The sequence below is a fragment of the Periplaneta americana genome, chromosome 6, assembly GCF_040183065.1.
Source record: "Periplaneta americana isolate PAMFEO1 chromosome 6, P.americana_PAMFEO1_priV1, whole genome shotgun sequence".
Taxonomy (NCBI): domain Eukaryota; kingdom Metazoa; phylum Arthropoda; class Insecta; order Blattodea; family Blattidae; genus Periplaneta; species Periplaneta americana.
In genome coordinates, this window is record NC_091122.1 from 104983448 (window position 1) to 105003487 (window position 20040).

General features: G+C 35.1%; 1 protein-coding gene across 2 annotated transcripts in view; it reads right to left on the reverse strand.

Moving 5' to 3' along the window:
• Positions 1-18511, reverse strand: part of stas (Transmembrane protein stas) — a 58385-nt gene extending 39874 nt beyond the window's left edge. Inside the window, exons 1-2 of one of the 2 annotated variants that reach the window (XM_069828679.1) lie at positions 17755-18511; positions 6435-6552 (exon numbers count right to left, since the gene is read on the reverse strand). In XM_069828679.1, the coding sequence (XP_069684780.1) occupies positions 6435-6552; positions 17755-17757 (121 nt within the window). In that variant the 5' untranslated portion in view covers positions 17758-18511. Of the gene's footprint in view, positions 1-6434; positions 6732-17754 lie in introns of those variants that run through there. The other variant, XM_069828680.1, reaches the window with a different exon arrangement.
• Positions 18512-20040: the final 1529 nt, after the last annotated feature.

Genomic DNA, 20040 nt, shown 5'->3' on the forward strand with positions numbered 1-20040 from the left:
TCAATACGATGCGTTTTCTTATAGAAAAGACAATAAATGAACTAGTGGAATGGTTTGAGAGAAACAGACTGGTAATCAATAAGTCGAAAACCATAGCCATTTATTTCATCATTCACAAAATAATAATTCTGAGTGACCGGTCATAGAGTATCAAAATGAAACAATTCAATACTCTAACAACACAAAATTTCTTGGTATATGGCTAGATGAACATTTAAAATGGTCCGTACACCTTCAGGAACTAGGGAAGAAATTAAGTAAAATTTGCTTTGCCTTGTGATTACTAATAAGAGCATCATCAATTGAATCTGCTCGCACATTGTACTTTGCATACTTTCACTCTATCCTAACGTATGGTATAATCTTTTGAGATAATTCACCCAATGCAATCCAAATTTTTAAACTACAAAAGAGAGCTATTAGAGCCATAGTTCAAGTGTCTCAAACTACCAGCTGCAGACCATTCTTAAAAAAATTACATATCTTGCCATTACCCTGTATTTATATTTATGAAACCTTAAATTTTATCAAATATAATTTGCATAGCTTTCCTACAAATTCAGACACACACCAGTACAATACAAGAAATAAAGATAATATTTTTATTGAAAGTTTTAACACAACTCTATATAAAAACACTTTCATTCATGCTGGTCTTCTTACGTACAATAGCCTACCAAATTATCTTAAAGAAATATCTGCACATCAGAAATTTAAGAAAGCTTTTTATAAAATTTTAATCAAAAACTGCTTTTACAGTATGAATGAATTTATTGAATTTATTGAAAATTGTCATAACTGAATAGAAAAAGAATGCCTTACTTCAAAAGACTTTACTTCCTCTTTTTCAGATCTTGACTTCGAGAAGTACAGTTACCCTTAAAAGGAATGAGACGACTCTTGGTCGTCGGAAGTTAAAGTTCTACAGTGCGGTTCACTCGATATCGACGTAATGATACGTAACATGAGAAATACAGCAAGAATTGTTACGAGGACCACAACAAGGACAAGGACCAAAATAAGAATCACGAAGAAGACAGCCATTTAAGGCCACGATTTCACAACATAGCTAGGGTCACAAGCTATCATTGCTTCTCTGTACCGAATGGCAAATGCCTGCTATGGGATCTACATTCTAGACTGCTGTTGTCACTGTCTTGTCTCGGTAGCTCATATAGTAGCGTGTCGGTTCCACTGCTTAACCGAAACGTCTCGTGTTCGATCCCAGGTGAAACTTTTTTTTATTGAGGTGTAATTAATTTCTTCAGAGTTCCTAGACTATCTAATTTGTCGAAAAATATGAATAATTTATGCCCAATTTCTGGGTCTTACAAGTGGGCTGAACCTCGTCAAAAAAATAAATCTTACTTGAAAGTTAAGAGTATTTTTCCTCAAACAAAAATCACAAGAAACAAAAAGAGACCTGTCAACTTAAAATCTTGTCCACATGCCATCAGCTTCTATTACAGCTCTAAATCGGTACGGCATGGATGTCACGAGATTGTGGAATAAATTCTAATCCCCGGCGAGATCTTCCCAGGTTTCAACAACTTGATCCCACAATTCGTCTCGATTTCGAGGGCGTCGGTGGGCATAGGTGGCTATCCTTCTCTTTTTCAATTCCGCCCATACATTTTTTATGACATTCAAATCAGGTGACTTCGGAGGCCAATTAATGATTTCGATCTCGGGTCTACTTCGAAACCATCTTTGAATGCTTGCGGCATAGTGCACAGGATGGTTATCCTGTTGGACAGCAATGTTCCTTCGGGAAAACGTTCTAGGGGCGGAAGGAAGGAATATATTTTCCAGAATGTGCTCGTAAGTTCCCGTATTAAACCGGCCATCAATGTATCGATGTGTTCTATAACGCCAGGTCCATCGTAAGACATCCACCCCAACACGATATCACAGTCCACTATATACAGTCACGAAGCTTGAGTTTTGAGGGTGCTAGAAACAATAGACTGTGACGGTACTATTTTGCATAGCCTGTAATGAGGCGATATTAGCGATCCTAGTGGTGAGCAACAATCTAATGTTTGCATATTTACTACGTATTGAGCTTCGCGACTGTATATACTAGACTGTGACAATATGCTAAAGCGCCCTGATCTTTCACGTTGGTGCACATAGCGCTGATCATGTGGGAGACCATCCTCACGATAGACACGGACAGGACTTTCATAATCACTCGAGATGGTTGTTTCGTCGGAGAAAATTACATTTCTCCAATCGAAATCCACTCGATTGGTAACGAAGGCAAGACGGTCGACAGCTTGTGCTTCCCCCAATATTTCCATTTGCGCAGCCCTCCGGCTCCTAATACCGCGGTTCCTCAACCTGCTGATCACAGTCTGTGAAGAACCGGGAAAGTTAGATGTTGCTCTTATTTCGTTAGCAGTCCGAAAGGGGTCCTGTCGAACTTCCTCGAATAAGAGAGCATCCTCTTCCAATGAAGAAATCTGAGGACGCCCAGGAATAGGGCGATTTTCGACCTCCTCTGAATTTTGGTAATGATGAACCCACCTCTCGGCTGTACTTCCAGAAACACCGACCAAACGGCCAGCAGATCTAGCCCCATATCCAGCCTCAACTAGAGCTATAACTCACTGTCTCATGTCACGTCGCCATTAAGATGAGAAATGAGGGATGATGATAATACTTTAGTGTAGACAATGACTATTTAACGTGATATAGAATTATTGAAATAAGGGTCATCTTGCACAGTAAGAGTTAATAAATCAACTCTAACTCAAATATTTAAATAACAAGATATAACAGGAAGTCCAATTGTTGCGAAGCTCATCAAATTAAATCTAATTACATTAAGTAAACAAACCCCAAGTTATGACACCACATTGCTACAGCTAAATTGTAGGTTATTAACATAAGCATTGAATAGGTCCGTGCTTATGTGTTGGACGACAAAACCAAACATCGAAAAGTTCGAATCTTGTCGAGGAATGTAACTTCTTGCTTTTTATAATGTAAATCAGACTTCTAACTACAATCATTCATATTTCTTAATATTTATTAATATTTGTAGCCAACATTGAATTTATAAAGAAAAGACTTTAGAAATCTCATATGGAATTTGTGATCTGTAGTGACATAGACATAGATTATCTCTCGGAACTTTTCCGCAAAAGTAAATTAAATTCACTCCTTGAAACTGGAAATCTTAGTCGTAGACTCATTTCCCCACCAGCATACAAGCTGAAGTAGCACAGCCATTGATAAAAGTTTTGTACACTGAATTAGACTGAATTCCTATTCGGCAGCACCTATAGTCAATGGCTTGTATGAACATGATAAACAAATCCTGTTTCCAATGTTACTGAACAATTTCAAAATATTAATTTAAAAACTAAAAAAGGGTCGTAAATGCTGTATCTAGTGATTATTTACATTTATGTCTACAAAATGAATCTTGGAAAAACGTATATGTTACTGGTACTACTGATATTAAGAGTAAATGTATTGTATTTTTCACTTCATTTCAGAATCACTTCAGTGGATGTTCTCCACTCAATGTTGTGAAAAAATTCAAAAGTAAAATCATGTATATAATGCAGGGACTTAAAAATCTCATGTATTAAAAAGAAGAATCTATATGTAATGAGCTGCAATGTAACTATCCTCATATTCTTAAATACTACAAGAAGTACAGTGTAATTTATCAAAATTTATGAAAGAGGGAAATAGAACATATTTGAATAGAAAAGCACAAAATACAGATAATGCAATTAAAGCTATTCGGAATATTATTAAAGTTAAACTTGTAGATATCCTAAGAAAGAAAATATTTTTTCATTAAAATTAGTGATTATAAAGTAGAGGATCCCAAATCTATTGCAAATTCTTTTAACGTCTTATAGTATATAGTACAGAAATATTATTGACAACTTAAACATTCAAGATTTTGCAAAAGATACTGCAACTAGTTACTTAACACATGCATTTAATAGTATTAATATATGTAATTAATCAAGAACTGCAACAATGCTTATACATTCAATCATAACATGAATTAAATTGAATGCACATTAAATTAAACACGTAGACAAAATAGTTAAAATCAACTGAAGGGGTGAGAATGAAATAATCCAAAGCCACATTTTTAACAAAAATTGTTTTGTGCGAGTGCATTTATTACACATATGGGAAAGCTACTAATAAAATATTGTAATAATTACTCAACAAATGACATGGCCTAAGGACTCTAAACCTTTGTAATCGTTTGTCTGTGTGGCTTAGGAATATATTTTTAATTTGATTTTAATTGTTAGTTTTTAATATATATATATATATACATTGTATGTGTGTGTGTATAAATGCATTCATTAGATTAACGTTTATAATATTATAACTTGTAATTTTGTAATTTCTGTGATCATTAACACTTAATCTGAGGACTTTGTAAAACTCTATTTCAACATTATTTAAAAAAAAATCGTTGATATAGACTAAGAATCGAACTCGCTCTCTTCTACACAACACGCAGAGATCTTAGCGTCTGAGCTATTGGAGCGACACGAAAGCTTTACTTTCTGTGCGGAGTGTCGATCTAGTCATGAAGGTCCATTGTCGATTAAACTACACGATTTACGTATATATTTATATCTTATTTACGTAATATTATCATATTTTTTGCAGTTTTTGAAGTGAATTCCGGAACGATGCTAGTAACAAACCAAATAGCTTGAATCTAAGTAACTCAATATTCGTTATCTTGTGTATCAGTGTTCTGGTCTCTGATCATGCACAGTGTTTTACATCTGAGACTTAGGAATATTCAATCGTCTCATTCCTTTTCAGGGAAACTGTATGTCTTCTCATGAAAGACACGATGGTTAAAATTGACTCCTGACTTCAAAAAATACTGCAAACGGGACTCATAGCCGAAATCGACCGACCTGTGGTTTTCTTCAATCAAGTTCCAAGTTTTTTATATTTGTATTTGTGTTGCATTTAATTATAGTTATTGCTTTTATGTATATTATGTAATTAATTATTAGTTTGTAAATATGACATGTCCCATATCATGTATATGATCAGTGGATGTAATAAATGATTATGATTATTATGATTATGATTAAATCTTGGTTGCTAAAAGACCGTCATGTTGCAACAGACATCACAGGAGAGGAGAAAATACTGAAGAAATGGTATACTGTGGAAAATCTACTAATACTTTGGGTATCAGTATGTACGGTAGTTTAATAAATGCCTTTGTTGTGTGTGTGTGTGTGTGTGTATAATTAGCCTATTGTCATTAAGTCAGAAACTAATATCTGCATATTAAAGTTTATACGTACATTGTATATTTTATTGTAGGCCTACAGAATATAAGCTATATAAACTGCCAAAAAAATACTGGCGGTAGAGGATAAATAACTGAAGAAAAATGTCAAATAATGTTTTTCTGTAATTTCAAGGTTTTCCCGAAATAAAAAAATGGTTTGTGAATATAACTTTTTTTAAAATGAAAATAGACAGCCATTATTTTCTTTGCCCAATACCTATGCTGAAGCAGTCGTTTGATACTCTGTTCTGTATTGGTATGTGCAGGGCACAAGGTCATTGGCAATGGCATTCAAGTTCAGTCGAATTGTAAACAAATAATTAGATGTAAAGATTAATTTTTTGGTCCTATTGGGGGTCCTGGGTTCAGTCCTCGGTACTGGAGCGAATTTTTCTCAATTAATAACAAATGGTAACCATAACAAATTATTAGACTACAATGAATTTTAGAACCATGGTATTTTAAAAATTAAAAATAAAATTATAAAGGATAATTAAATTTAACTAGACATTTTGTTCAGTGGACTGATATCGTTTACACTCTGGGTAGGAAGAAGAAAATGACATGTAATATAATTAATATTATAGGATTAAGGAATACAATTTGTGCATATACCTATGTAAATGAAGACATCATTATTATTATTATTATTATTATTATTATTATTATTATTATTATTATTATTATTATTACTATTATTATTATCATTATTATTATTATTATTATTATTATTATTATTATTATCATCATCATCATTATTATGATTAAGATGATGATGATTATTATTATTATTATTATTATTATTATCATTATCATTATTATTATTATTATTATTAACACTTACAATTTGTGTCAAGGGAATATTCCATTTAGGGCTATGTGAAAATTTACAGCTAAAGATCTGTTACCCGGTACTGGTATTTCTTAATATTGGTGATGTTTTATTTGAATTATAAGGTAAATTAACTAGGGTATAATATGGATTTGCCTGTTAATAGATATTTAATTGTTACTGTCTAGGGAATATGAGGCTATTTATGGTAAAAAAAAGTTAATTTATTTTGGGAGCCATGTGCTAATTAATATGTACAGTAATTAAGAAGACAATGCACAAAAATAGACTTACCTTCTAGTTCTATGATTATATCCATGATGTGTCCCGAGACTGCTACTGTGAGTAGTAGAATCCAGCTGTCACATAACTGACTTATTTTTATATTTATTGTCCTTTTGTTGCCGGAAATCTAAATGGTTGTACCACGTAGCAGAAACACTTAAATATTATGTAAAAAAAAATAATGGATACCTAATATGCTCTACAGAGTGTTGACCTTGGTGTCTGCACGTTGTTGAGGATTGTATGTTAACTGACTGAGCATTATAGCCTTTCCTTTTTTGAAGAGAAAGAAATTGTTTTTCAGTAACACTTTCATATTTAAGCAGAGAATTAATTTCATTGTTACATTGCACACACTGTAGGTTCATGCATGGAAATGATATCTCTGCTTAATTGAATTGTATGAGTTATCATACAGAATTCCCATGGGGATAGAACGAGCTAAAGAAAAATAAACTTGTAATCATGTGTGTCTTCGATTTCTTATTTTTACAAGCATCAGTAAATTAAATAGGAAAAAATAGTAGAAAAGAAACAGTCACGTTTATTCAACATTTTACATTATCATGACTAATGCATATTCATAAAATGGGAGAGATACCTTATTATAGGTAGGCCTACGTGTCTGTTTTCACGAAGAAGAATCGAATCTGAACTAGACTTTGTATGACTATAAAACTTATTGCATTAGTATACATTAGGCTTGAACTTTCGTTACAAACAAAAGAAAAAGCTATTATCATGGAGAAGAGTATGACAATAGTCCAATAAGGCATCACTCATAAGGAAACTAGCTAGGAGATAAAAATGAGGTAGGGTAGCCAATGCCTTTCTCCCTCCATTGCAATATCGCTGACTAGTAACATACAGTCAACTCTGGATATAGTGAACATTCGACTATAGTGAACCTAAATTATTGTTGATCCCAACCCGTATACATTAAAAAGTACATTAATATTTCCGTTTATAGTGAACCCTTGCTTTGGTTATAGTGAACCTTAAAAATTGAAGTTACAAGAGTTGTATCCTGACAAATTCTTATTTGAAGTCAGACCTTCTTGTATAAAATTGAAAAAATGTGTTGAGATCAACATTCTAAGTTTCTTACTCCTTTAGTCAAAGGACAAAGGCAGGTTTAGTGATTACTAGACAATGAGCTGTACTCTCGGCTCCACAAGTAAAGAACCCTGGCCTCATACCACTTCTACACAGATGACAGTGTTGACAGGCCAGTTAGGGGAGGTGAACTTGCTAAAACTTTCAGCTGTTGCCATGTTTGCGCTTGGCTTGACTCTTTAAATGTATTTTCTTTTGCAACTGGTTAGATTCTTTCAAAAATGGAAAATTCACAACACAGCATTCTCGGCGGTCTTCTGGCAGTATCTTTGTCCACAGTTTTACTAATTGGTGGAGCGTGTCAGTCAGATTTATGGCTTCCTGAACCCAACCCTGCAACGAAGGTTCTTTACTTGTGAAACCAAGAGTACTGTAGATCCAGACAATGCATGACAACCTTGCCTCACTCCATTGTCAAAGGGTTGCCATTCTGTTCTCACACTACTTTACTGTCATTTCTAATCCTCCACCGTCAAAGGGTCGCCTTTTGTTCTCGGAAACATTTCCATTATGATGGATAGCATCAAAACAACGGAAACTGAAATTGCCTTCTTTTAGTAACAGAAAACAAACATTATGTCCAGAGCATAAATAAAGGTAAGATTCCGATGGCTTTCAAACTCCATCAACCCCCCCCTCCCAGTTTCCATTAAGTGACCCGGGAAATTCCAAGGCTGAGTATGCAGTCACACCATAACAGCGTTTGTCATTTCTACCTATCAGACTGTTTCTAGTGTTCGAACAGTGAATGTACTCTATAAAAATGTCGAACCGTAAAGTGTTTTCTTTGGAAGACAAGGCGAATATTATAAGTGACATTGAATGTGGTCTTTTGCAAGCAGACGTGGGTCAATAGAATAGTTTAAGTAAATCAACTGTGAGTAACAGTATACAGTGTAATCCATTCCACAAAAATGAAATATTTTAATTACTGTATAGCATTTAATTTTTTTGTTCAAAATTTCATTCATACCTATCATTTAAGGTTAGGGGAGAGACACTTCGGATTTATTAAACGAAATATGCAAGTCAGCAGAGGTTCACTTTATCCGGAGTTGACTGTATTTCACTAATTAAACTTAAGATGTATGCAACAATTGTTCTTCTTTTGATACATTGTCATCCAATCAGAGATAGGAAAAGAGTATGTTGCTTCATAAATAGTTACTCCATGATTTGTGATAAGTTTAGCTAAGTTTATATTATGAATTTTTAAAGAAATTATGCCAGATAAAATACTCAATTTTATTGGGCAATGATGAATTATTATTACGTATTTGTGAAAGGTTTGTCGGGCAAGAAAATTTATTCGATCATGATGGATACATTAAGGCATCATATGCTACCATAAAAAAAATTCACTTGTGGAAGAAAATGAACACTGTGTTGGAAGACCTTTTTCTGTGACCACTCCAGAAAATGTTGATGCCATGCATGCAGGGCTGTAACTAATGGACACGCAGGATCCACGATGCTGGGGGACCCATGGGCTCAAAGAGCCCAGAAAACTATTCTATATTATCATGAAGACATTTCGATTTTGAATAACATTCATATTTCATTCATACATTTCAAAGGTATACTATTTACAGCATTCTTAGAATAGTTATGTTTCTTTCAACAATCACTTCTCTAGTTGCAATAATTTTTTTCTTTCTGATGTTGCAACGTTAATCCCCCTTACTTCTCCAACACCTGTTCAACTCTTTCTGTCTTCGTCTCGCACGAACATTGTGTAGGTCATAATTTAAATTCAATTCTGAATGATTCCGTTAATGACTTTCAGAAAAATAAGGAACTTTTAGGCAAGTTTGTGTGTTTTAGTGAAAGTTTACCACGATAGCAGAAACTAAATATTGCCTTGGGTAATGGGACAACCAAACGCACACTAAAAAAATAATAAAAAAATTCTGTCCTGCGAGATAGTCTTCGCGAATTCATAGCTTATTCTCGCGGGTGATGATAAACCTTGAGAATATACTGTTCTCTAACAAATCTTGCGGAAAAAATACAGCTCTTGCATTGAAAAAGAAATCCCTTTTACTTTGGACTTATGCTTGTGTTCTTTCTAGTGTAAAATATTACAGTGCACCAGTATTGTTTCAAAATATTTACAAGAAAATTCCATTGATTTATTGACGGCCACAGCCACCGGCGTGGCTCAGTCGATTAAGGCACTTCCCTGCCAGTCTGAAGTTGCGTTCGGGCGCGGGTTCGATCTCCGCTTGGGCTGATTACCTGGTTGGGTTTTTTCCGAGGTTTTCCCCAACCGTAATGTGAAGGCAAGGTAATCTATGGCGAATCCTCGGCCTCATCTCGCCATCACCAATCTCATCGACGCTAAATAACCTAGTAGTTGATACAGCGTCGTTAAATAACCAACTAAAATAACAAAAGTTGATGGCCACATCACTATTAAAAAAGTCCGAAATAATATGGAGTTGAGCAGAAATTTTCCAGTACTGTTTTAAAGGGAGCAAAGAAATAGTCAAATTCCTGAAAAATGGACTCTGTTTTCAAAACAACATGACTTCGCCATGTTATGATGTTATTTGATGAATTGGCAGTTGACAAATGATTACAGAATGCAGAAGAAAGGTTTCGAGTACCTATTTTTTTTTTAAACTTGCCTGGACATCATAATTCAGCAGCTTAACTTGCGCGTTCAAAGCGTGAATAATATCTTAGCCAAATTCTCGCTCCTCCTGTAATCAATATTCAGCACAACCGGAAACGAAATGATCGAAAAAAGCCAACATACTTTGGAAATATTATGCTACATATTTTATCTCCTACTTTTCCTCAACAACTGATTAATTTTCGGTCTATAATGATGGAAGAGATTCGTAAATTTTCAACAATAAAGGAGCTGGTCGAGTTATTAATTGAAGGGGTCGCCAGCAAAAGTTGCTATCTAACAAAATCTTAATTTGTGCCAAGGTGAACTTCCACTTCCGATCCTGCTATAAATATAATTGGTTTCATGTTTGCTGCTTGTTATATTTAATTTTGAATTCCTACATATTAAAGAAAAATATGTTTTATGCCATAATGTCCCTCATTTGCGCAATTTCAAATTAATATTTATCGTCCTGATATAAATCATCAAAGAAGGTACGGAATAGTCCTCGATTCAGTCTTTCCAAAACTAAAAATGAACCCAGTCTCTTCTATATTTACGTTTATTCTTTCTCCGTCTAAGCAAAGTTACCAAAAGTATATCTCCTTCTACGTCTATATTCACAGGAAGACTGAAAAATTCTCCACAAAAATTTAGCGTATTAAGCAGCGCTAACGCACGTTCGTAACGGCACTAAAGTGACATCGTCTGAAGGGTCCCTTAAATGTTACAACACAAGTTTAAAGTTACAGTACCGGTACCTTAAGTTAAGAAAATAAAAAAAAGTACCTGTTAAACTTCGAACTTTCGACGTCATCCTCTGACAGAAACCATCTACAGTGTTTACCTATTGTGCCATAGACACAATAACAACATTGTATCCAAACTTACCGCTATTCTACATGCAGGTTCAATAAGTGACGTACTGGCCCAATAAATATTTCACCCCATTACGTGCAAGTTTGAACCCGTAGACCTCTAGTTCTCTATCTCAAAATATTTACCTAGGACCTCTCTACAACCCCTTAAATTTCTTCGGTTGAATTTTGAAATACCCTGTAGCCTTTATAATTTATTAAGAGATGTTGGATAAGATACTGTATTATGCTAAGAGATTTAGGAGTGATGCCGCCCCTAGACACTACTAAAATTCCTCGTCTCTTCTCACGAAGAAAATAATTTATGAAACAAAGAAAAAATATTGAGAAATAACTAGATATCGAGGGCCGGTCAATAAAACTGTTACTGGTGTACACGGTCTCATCTGATTACACTACGCACATTCTAGTCGTAAGACACACAAGTCGTCGCAATGTTGCGGATCCTCCATAATTCTTTCAACTTATGAGAGACAGTTTTGTCGTCGTTGCCTGTGTACAAACGCTCATTAAAAGTTATTGACACATTTGTCGCCTGTGTACATAAGGCATCAGACTTCTGCTCTAAATAACCTCGAAATTTGGGCTATCTCAGCATTCGCTTATGTCAGCGATGCATATTCAAGCCCGGACGGGCTGAAGCATGTGGCGGCCAGATTGCACTACACGCGGATTAACTTTATTCCGCTACTCGAACGCACCGAAGGAGGAGTAGCGGTGCGAAGATTGTCCATGCATGCATTAAAGCCGCGTTTCCACTTTTGCAACTGGGCAGGAATAATGAGAGGCAAACAACAATTGCCAGTTAAATCGTCGTTTCCACTTTTGCAACTGAGCAGGAATACCGAGAGGCAAACAACAGTTGCGAGTTAAGCCGCGTTTCCACTTTTGCAACTGGGCAGGAATAATGAGAGGTAAACAACAGTTGCCAGTTAAAACGTCGTTTCCACTTTTGCAACTGAGCAGGAATAACGAGAGGCAAACAACAGTTGCGAGTTAAGCCGCGTTTCCATTTTTGCAACTGGGCAGGAATAATGAGAGGTAAACAACAGTTGCCAGTTAAAACGTCGTTTCCACTTTTGCAACTGAGCAGGAATAACGAGAGGCAAACAGCAGTTGCGAGTTAGGCAGATATGCGCAAGTCGAGATGCAGGAATAAATTGTGTACGCACAAGCCCTGGGAAATTATGCGCGAGTCTCCCGCTCTGGGACCGGGAGACATTGGCAACTATCTGCTTTTCACCAGCTGATTTCAGGTCTTCCGTAGGAGCTGCTGTTTTCATTCCAAACATTTGTATAGGTTCGCTTCATTCGACTAGTTTGTCGAGTATTTTCACATAGGTTATCTGTATGTGAGAGTGTGATGAACTGGTCTAATGAGGAAAACGTATAAGAATTATCCTTGTCTTTGGCGAGCCTCAAATCCAAATTATAAGGACCGTCAGAAAAGGGGGGATGCCCATCAGTTTTTAGCAGAAAAGTATGAGCTGGGATTTAGAAAAGCAGTCAACAACAAAATAATTATTAAAAGTTTCAAATGCTACTTTCAACACTATATCAGTATAATATTCGGAATATAAATTATATATATATATATATATATATATGTTGTCACGTCCTAATTAACTAGGTTACCTTGTTGACTAGTTTCAGCCTGTTGTAGGCTATCCTCAGAACTTGGTGGTCTTCGCGCATTCTGATTGCGTTTCCTGTGGGGATGTGTTTATGTAGTGTAATGTGGAGTCCAAGAGTGTGTGTGTTCTGAAACTGAGTTGTGTGTTGAGGATTTGATGCGGGCGTGTTTTTGTGTGTCTGTATATTTCGTATTGTTCTAGTGTGTTTAGTTTCTGGTTTTTTGGTTGGAGATGTAGAATTTCCATGTCTGTGTTTATGTTGCTGTAAGTGTGATTGGCGTTTATGATGTGTCCTGCGTATGTGGAAGTGTTTTGTAATTTTTTTATGACTGTGCTAAGTTCCTTGTAACTTGTTTGAAATGATCTGCCTGTCTGTCCTATGTAGAAGTTGTTGCAAGTATTGCATTTGAGTTTGTATACACCTGTCTGGTTGTTAGTTTATTTACTTATTTACGTATTTATTTATAAACGTATTTATTTGTTTAGTTATTCAGTTACTCCATTATTTATTTATTCATTCATTTTTTATTTATTTACGTGTTTATTTATTCATATATTATATATTCCCTTACGTATTTATTTGTTTATTTATTCAATTGTTTATATACTTGTTTACTAATTTATTTATTTATTTATTTATTTATTTATTTACATATTTATTCGCCTATATATTTATTACTTACTTATTTATTCATTTATTTAATCACTTATTTATTTATTTATTTATTCACTCACTTATTTATTCACTTACATCGTCACTCATTTATGCACTAATTTATTTTCAATTTTACTTGAAGCAAGTACAGATATAGGTTTGGAAGTAAATCCCGAAAAGACAAAGTATATGATTATGTCTCGTCACCAGAACATTCTACGAAATAGAAATATAAAAATGAAAATGTATCCTTTGAAAATGTGGAAAAATTCAAATATCTTGGAGCAAAAGTAACAAATATAAATGAGAGGAAATTAAACGCAAAATAAATATGGGAAATGTCTGTAATTATTCGGTTCAGAAACTTTTGTTATTCAGTCTGCTCTCAAAAAAGCTGAAAGTTAGAATTTAAAAAATAGTTATATTAGGGCCTACCGGTTGTTCTGTATGGTTGTAAAACTTGAATTCTCACTTTGAGAGAGGAACAGAGGTTAAGAGTGTTTGAGAATAAGGTGCTTAGGAAAATATTTTGGACTGAGAGAGATGAAGTTATAGGGAATGAAGAAAGTTATACAACGCAGAACTGCACGCATTGTATTCTTCACCTGACATAATTAGGAGCATTAAAATCAGACGTTTGAGATGGGCAGGGCATGTAGCACGTATGGGCGAATCCAGAAATGCATATAAAGTATTAATTGGGAGGCCGGAGGGAAAAATACCTTTGGAGAGGCCGAGACGTAGGTGGGAGGATAATATTAAAATGTATTTGAGAGAGATGGGATATGATGGTAGAGAATGGATTAATCTTGCTCAGGATAGGGACCGATGGCGGGCTTATGTGAGGGCGGCAATGAACCTCCGGGTTCCTTAAAAGCCACAAGTAAGTAAGTAAGTAAGTAAGTAAGTAAGTAAGTAAGTAATGGATTATTTGCCCTCTTGTTCCTACCGTTACGTATTATACTCTGTCCCGATAATCCAATTGATCATAAATAATTTTAACCAGATAATTATTGGGCTCCTTCTGAAAAAAAAAGGAACTTGATTGCAGAAAACAGACTTTTATTCTATTGTCTTATTTACTTTTGTTTATTGGCATGCCTCACAATAAATTAATTTAGTAACATAATAATAATTAAAATGTCTTACTTTTACGTGAATTTAGAGAGCCTTCACAATCGTCGGGAAAACTTCTTTATAGCGTGAAATAGTAAGACCTGAAAATTTGAAAGTGAATCTTAAATTTGGAAAGCTGTCTCCAGTGGCTGAAAACCTTACACACATGGCCAGTCTGGTAACTGCTGAAACTGCTTCACGGAAAAAAATCTTTCTGGTCCAATCAATTGTAATTCAATATCAAAATCTGATCTTGACATCCGCGTAAATTGAAAAAAAAAAAAGTGATTTTTCGGCAGCTCACTTCAATCATGATTCTAGTTTCATCCCTTCCTTTGTGATATTTGCTTATCCAAAATGAATATGCGCGCAAATAGAAACGAGATGTGCGCAAGAGAATCTGCAGTTTTAAATGGCAACTGTTGTTTGCCTCTCATTATTCCTGCGCAGTTGCAATAGTGGAAACGTGGCTTAAGTAGAGAAGCGATGTCTAGAACAAGGAGGAGACATACTGCCCTTAATATGTGGAAAACACTGCATTATTATGAAATGAAGTTCAATGGTTGAGCTGTTTGGAATTTTTCCATTGCTAATTTTCAAAATTGTAGCACAACGTTTCGAAGAGTGGATCTCTCTTCGTCACCATGTGAAAACCTACTGTGGGGATCGTTACTAACAGCTAGCCTGTCTGACTGATCAGAGATACGAAGTGAAAATGATTCAATACAAATTAGAGCTCTTCTGTCACCTCCATTCCGCAAATCCAGAAAATTTGCCTCCAGAGTTGCAGCTAAAACTAATTGATCTTTCACATACTGCACCGCTGAAATGTACGTATAATGACAAGGTTAGCTTTCATAATTGCTTGAACTATGAACTGTGTCCGAGGAATCATAAATTTGCAGTGAAAATTAGTTTATTACGATTTTCACCATCACATATTATGTACCGGTAGGTTTTTCACGAACCTGATATGAGCAAATGCTGGGTAACTTTCGGTGCTGGACTCCGGACTCATTTCACCGGAATTATCACCTTCATCTCATTCAGACGCTAAATAACCTGAGATGTTGATAAAGCGTCGTAAAATAACCTACCAAAAAAAAATTCATGAACCTGACAAAGCCAAGATTAGGGACTAAACTATTCGATCATGATAAGCGCCCTATGCATAGATTTGCTTCTTTAAATAACATTTTGCGAGACGTAATAAGGCGGGTGTGAGGTGAAAATCAAAGAAGAGATTCCTGCGAAATTGTATCTTAAAATATTTATTTTCGCATGACAGTATATTTATATTAAGACGACAATAATGTCGTTTCGAAAGTTGTATACGTGAACGCAGTTATTTTTAAATCATTCAATCCGTATTATAATGTACAAGAAACATTTGGTTGATTATTCAAAATCATACATATATAACTTCTGCTATGAAATAATTGTACTGAATTTACTGAAAATGAGTAAACAAAAGTGTAAAGAGTTAATGCATCTCGACACTTGACATCATAATGTAATTTTGTTCACCCTTATTTCTTGGTCGCTTCTATATATACAGCATATATACTGCAGCCAGGTAGCATGCGGAAGAATCGAAGCTCGTTCGCGTGATGTTTCTTGTACATCCCTGGCTTAGTACTTGTAAAACCTCGTACCGGTAACTCCGTTTGAGGAAATTTTACAGGAGAGCAAGATAACTTCCTTAATATTTTTATACCCCAGCTAACAACTGTTATGCATTTGTCATTTATAAAATATAATTACAATTTTAGATTTAAGAAGTTTTAGCAAATACGCATTTAAAATACACACAGTTTCACCCACAACCCAACATTCGAAAAACATTGGACATCTCTCTCTTTTACGGAGGAGGGACCCGAATGCTTACGCTACAGCCTGAGGCTTATTGTGCTTACCACTTGTCCTGTGAATAATTCTTGTACGAGGTTTTAGAAGTAAGTCGACGAATTTGCGAATGTCTAGTGTACGATCCAATGAATCGCCCTCCACTATTCGTAATGGTATAAATTCGGTTAAAATGAGAGGTATCGGTATTATAGCATTATAAAGAAAGAAGACCACTTTACCGCCACATCCCTTCATCGCTAATTAGAAATAACGAACGTAGATGTAACATTAATACATTTCCATTATCGACAGAATACCATAACAAACTAATTCGTGATATTACCCCAAGGTTGATGATGAAACATCTACTGGCCTGTCCACACCTGTGGAGTAACGGTCAGCGCGTCTGGCCGCGAAACCAGGTGGCCTGGGTTCGAATCCCGGTCGGGGCAAGTTACCTGGTTGAGGTTTTTTCCGGGGTTTTCCCTCAACCCAACACGAGCAAATGCTGGGTAACTTTCGGTGCTGGACCCCGGACTCATTTCACCGGCATTATCACCTTCATTTCATTCAGACGCTAAATAACCTAGATGTTGATACAGCGTCGTAAAATAACCCAATAAAATAAAATCTACTGGCCTATGTGAAAAGTAGGTACATGCTTTAAATTACAAAATTTATGACTCAATCTGATATAGTGGAAAATAAAATAAAACTTAAAAAATCAAGTTATTTATCTTCAACTTGTTGAATATTAGGCTCTTCGACACGTAAGTGAATGCATAATAATGTATCTTTATGTAACTTGTCTGCGAATGAATGATTAACAAATAATTTCAGCCGTTTATTGTTAAGCTTCACTGTTACGCCAAGGATTTGGAGGAATGATTTTTTTTAACTAATGGCGGGTATTTGACTGTTTGTCATTCACCTTATGAAGCCAGTTATGTAGACCAATTGACTGGCAAGGTCGTTGCCCAGGGTGCGCCATAGGAGACTGGTCTACGCAACGCTACACCCACTATGATAATGAAGTGATAGAGATTTGTTGGGATCAAGAGGGTTATATCGTCGTCGTTCCTATGTGACATATTTATCTAAGATAAAAATACTTTCAGTTGCCATTTGATGTGGCACTATTTCTTAAGTAAAAATCGCGAGTGTTTATTTTCGTAAAATAAATGATTGCTTAAATTTTCGTATAAATAGAGTTTCCACATGTCAGCATGCATACATTTTTGGAAATCCTCTAATTTGTCCGCGTTTTTCATATTGAAGTCTTATTTATTCATTTTTGTTTCGTTTGGTCTCATGCTGTGAGCTGTGAGAAGCAGAGGCTATTGAAGTGTATGTGATTGTTAAATATGTAAATGATGTTTATGCAGATACATCCTTCATTTTGTTAATTTAAATAGCAGTGAACTTATCAAGCAAATTATTAAAATCAATGGATTAGACTTACCATCGATTCTGTGAAAGACTTGTTTCAGTGAATTTTAATTTCCGACATTTTACATGCTATAGTCAGTAACAAGGAATTGTTAAAGAAAATTAAATCTAGTGATAAATATGCAGAATCTACAGAAGTGATATAAATGATGAAGTCGGTACAAGGAGTTCGTTGGTGAGAGGAATGTGTTAGCATTTTCAGATTTCAGAATATGCTAACCCTAGGTATAAAGGACTAAAATTCAAGTTAAACTCGCTACATTATTCCGTAATTCCTGGATGGCTTTACAGGCAAATATAGTAGCCTAAATATGAACAAAATCAGTCAATTAGACTGACAATGAAACAGACAGAATGTCAAAAGCCGCTTTTAGTACCAAAGGTGTTGAAATGTGTACTTCCACGAAAATCTTCAAATATATTTTTCAACACCGCAGTACTTTCTCTATACTTCAAAAAATGAAAAGCCAAAAAGTCGGATATCTAGTCGAGGACAGGTCTTCGCAAAATAGTGTAATATCGACTTAATTTCGACTATTATAAAGATGCACCGATTAAAACCTGCCGATAAACGGGGTTAATTCTAGATCTAATGACACTCGTATCAGTTGCACTCATCACACACAATTCTTGCAGGTGGCAATGTCTTAAAGGTGCTTAATACTAAATTACTTCTTTCAAATCAAAGCGAACCGAACTTGTTTATTAATTTTTCAAGCAATGACGTTACACTTATCACAATTCTCACAGGTAACACTATCACAACACTGTTTAACCCTAAAAGACTCAGCTCATATCAAAGCAAACTTGTTTATTGATGTTTCGAGGCTAATGGCAGCTTATGAAGATCGTGACCTTTGTCTTTTGTTACGAAACAGATATGGAAGATAGATACACTGACAATATGACGTATTTGTGGATAAGCTACAACGAACCGCAGAAAGGGGTCACGACTATTTCATAATATAGAGCAGCGTTCATTCATTGTAGGTAGGCCCTGTTGAAAGAATTCTTCTAAATCATAAACAAGTGTTCATGTTAAAATGGTGTCCCTCAAACATAAGAGTTGTAAATGAAGTCGATATTTCAAAAGATACCGTACCTACAAAATTAATTATACCCAATAATTGATAGAAATACCTACCATACAAAATTTACTCCCGACATGATTTATTCAGATTATTTATTTAATAATAATAATAATAATAATAATAATAATAATAATAATAATAATAATAATAATAATAATAATAATAACAATAATAATAATAATTTATATCTTCACGGTGATTGTGATCAGGATTGGATTTTTGAGTAATCCACCGTGTCCTGTAACTTGATATTTTCAATGTTTCGAGACTACATACTGGTTCCATCATCCGGGTAAAAGGTAAGACCAGAGAGTTTGCCTATTCTGTTGGGCTCGTTACGCCAGCTAATCAGGACGACTGAGGAATTAATGTTCTAATTGACTATTGTTTTTATAGGAAACTATAACTTACTGTTGTCAAATGGGATACTCGGAAAAAAACCATGAATATATATATTATAATCCTAATTATTGTTAAAATAAATATATTTAAATGTGAGCATTCACAATTACTTTCACGTTCCCGTTTCCGGGCTCCGGCAAGCTTCTCGTTTCGTTTCCGTTCCCAGTTTATTGTGGTTCAGCCTTTACGCAATATAGCCTATTCTCCAACCCATTGCTTTCTAAACTTATAATTTTCTTTGTATATGTTCATGGATGGATATTGGCTATTTGGTGATGCAACTTGAAGTAATTTCACTTGGATTTTAAGATAGGCTACACAGTCGTGGAAATAAGCACGCAATTTTTATTCATAGCATATCTATGTAAACGTTATAGTTTCTTTTGGATAATTACTCTATAATCAGTTATCTAACGCAAAATGTAATACTGAGAGCGCCAATAAAATACGAACGATTTAATAATTAATAACCTTTCACTTTTTTTACTAATAGCTGGTAGGCCTACTTGACTTCTTGTCATTCACCCTTATGAAGATCAATTTACCGACAGATTGTTACCCAGGGTACGGCATGGGAGGCTGATTTACGATACATACGTAATGAGATGAGATGGAGATTTGTTGGGATGCACAGGGGAACCGGAGCTCCTGGAGAAAACCCCTGTGTTTCCTGGACCACGGGCTTGCCCAATACAAATTATAAATCGGGGGTACGCCCGGGATCGAACCTGGATTCACAGGATTATAAGTCCAGTGCTCTAGCCACTAGACCACCGTGACGGCTAATAACCTCGACCTAATTATAT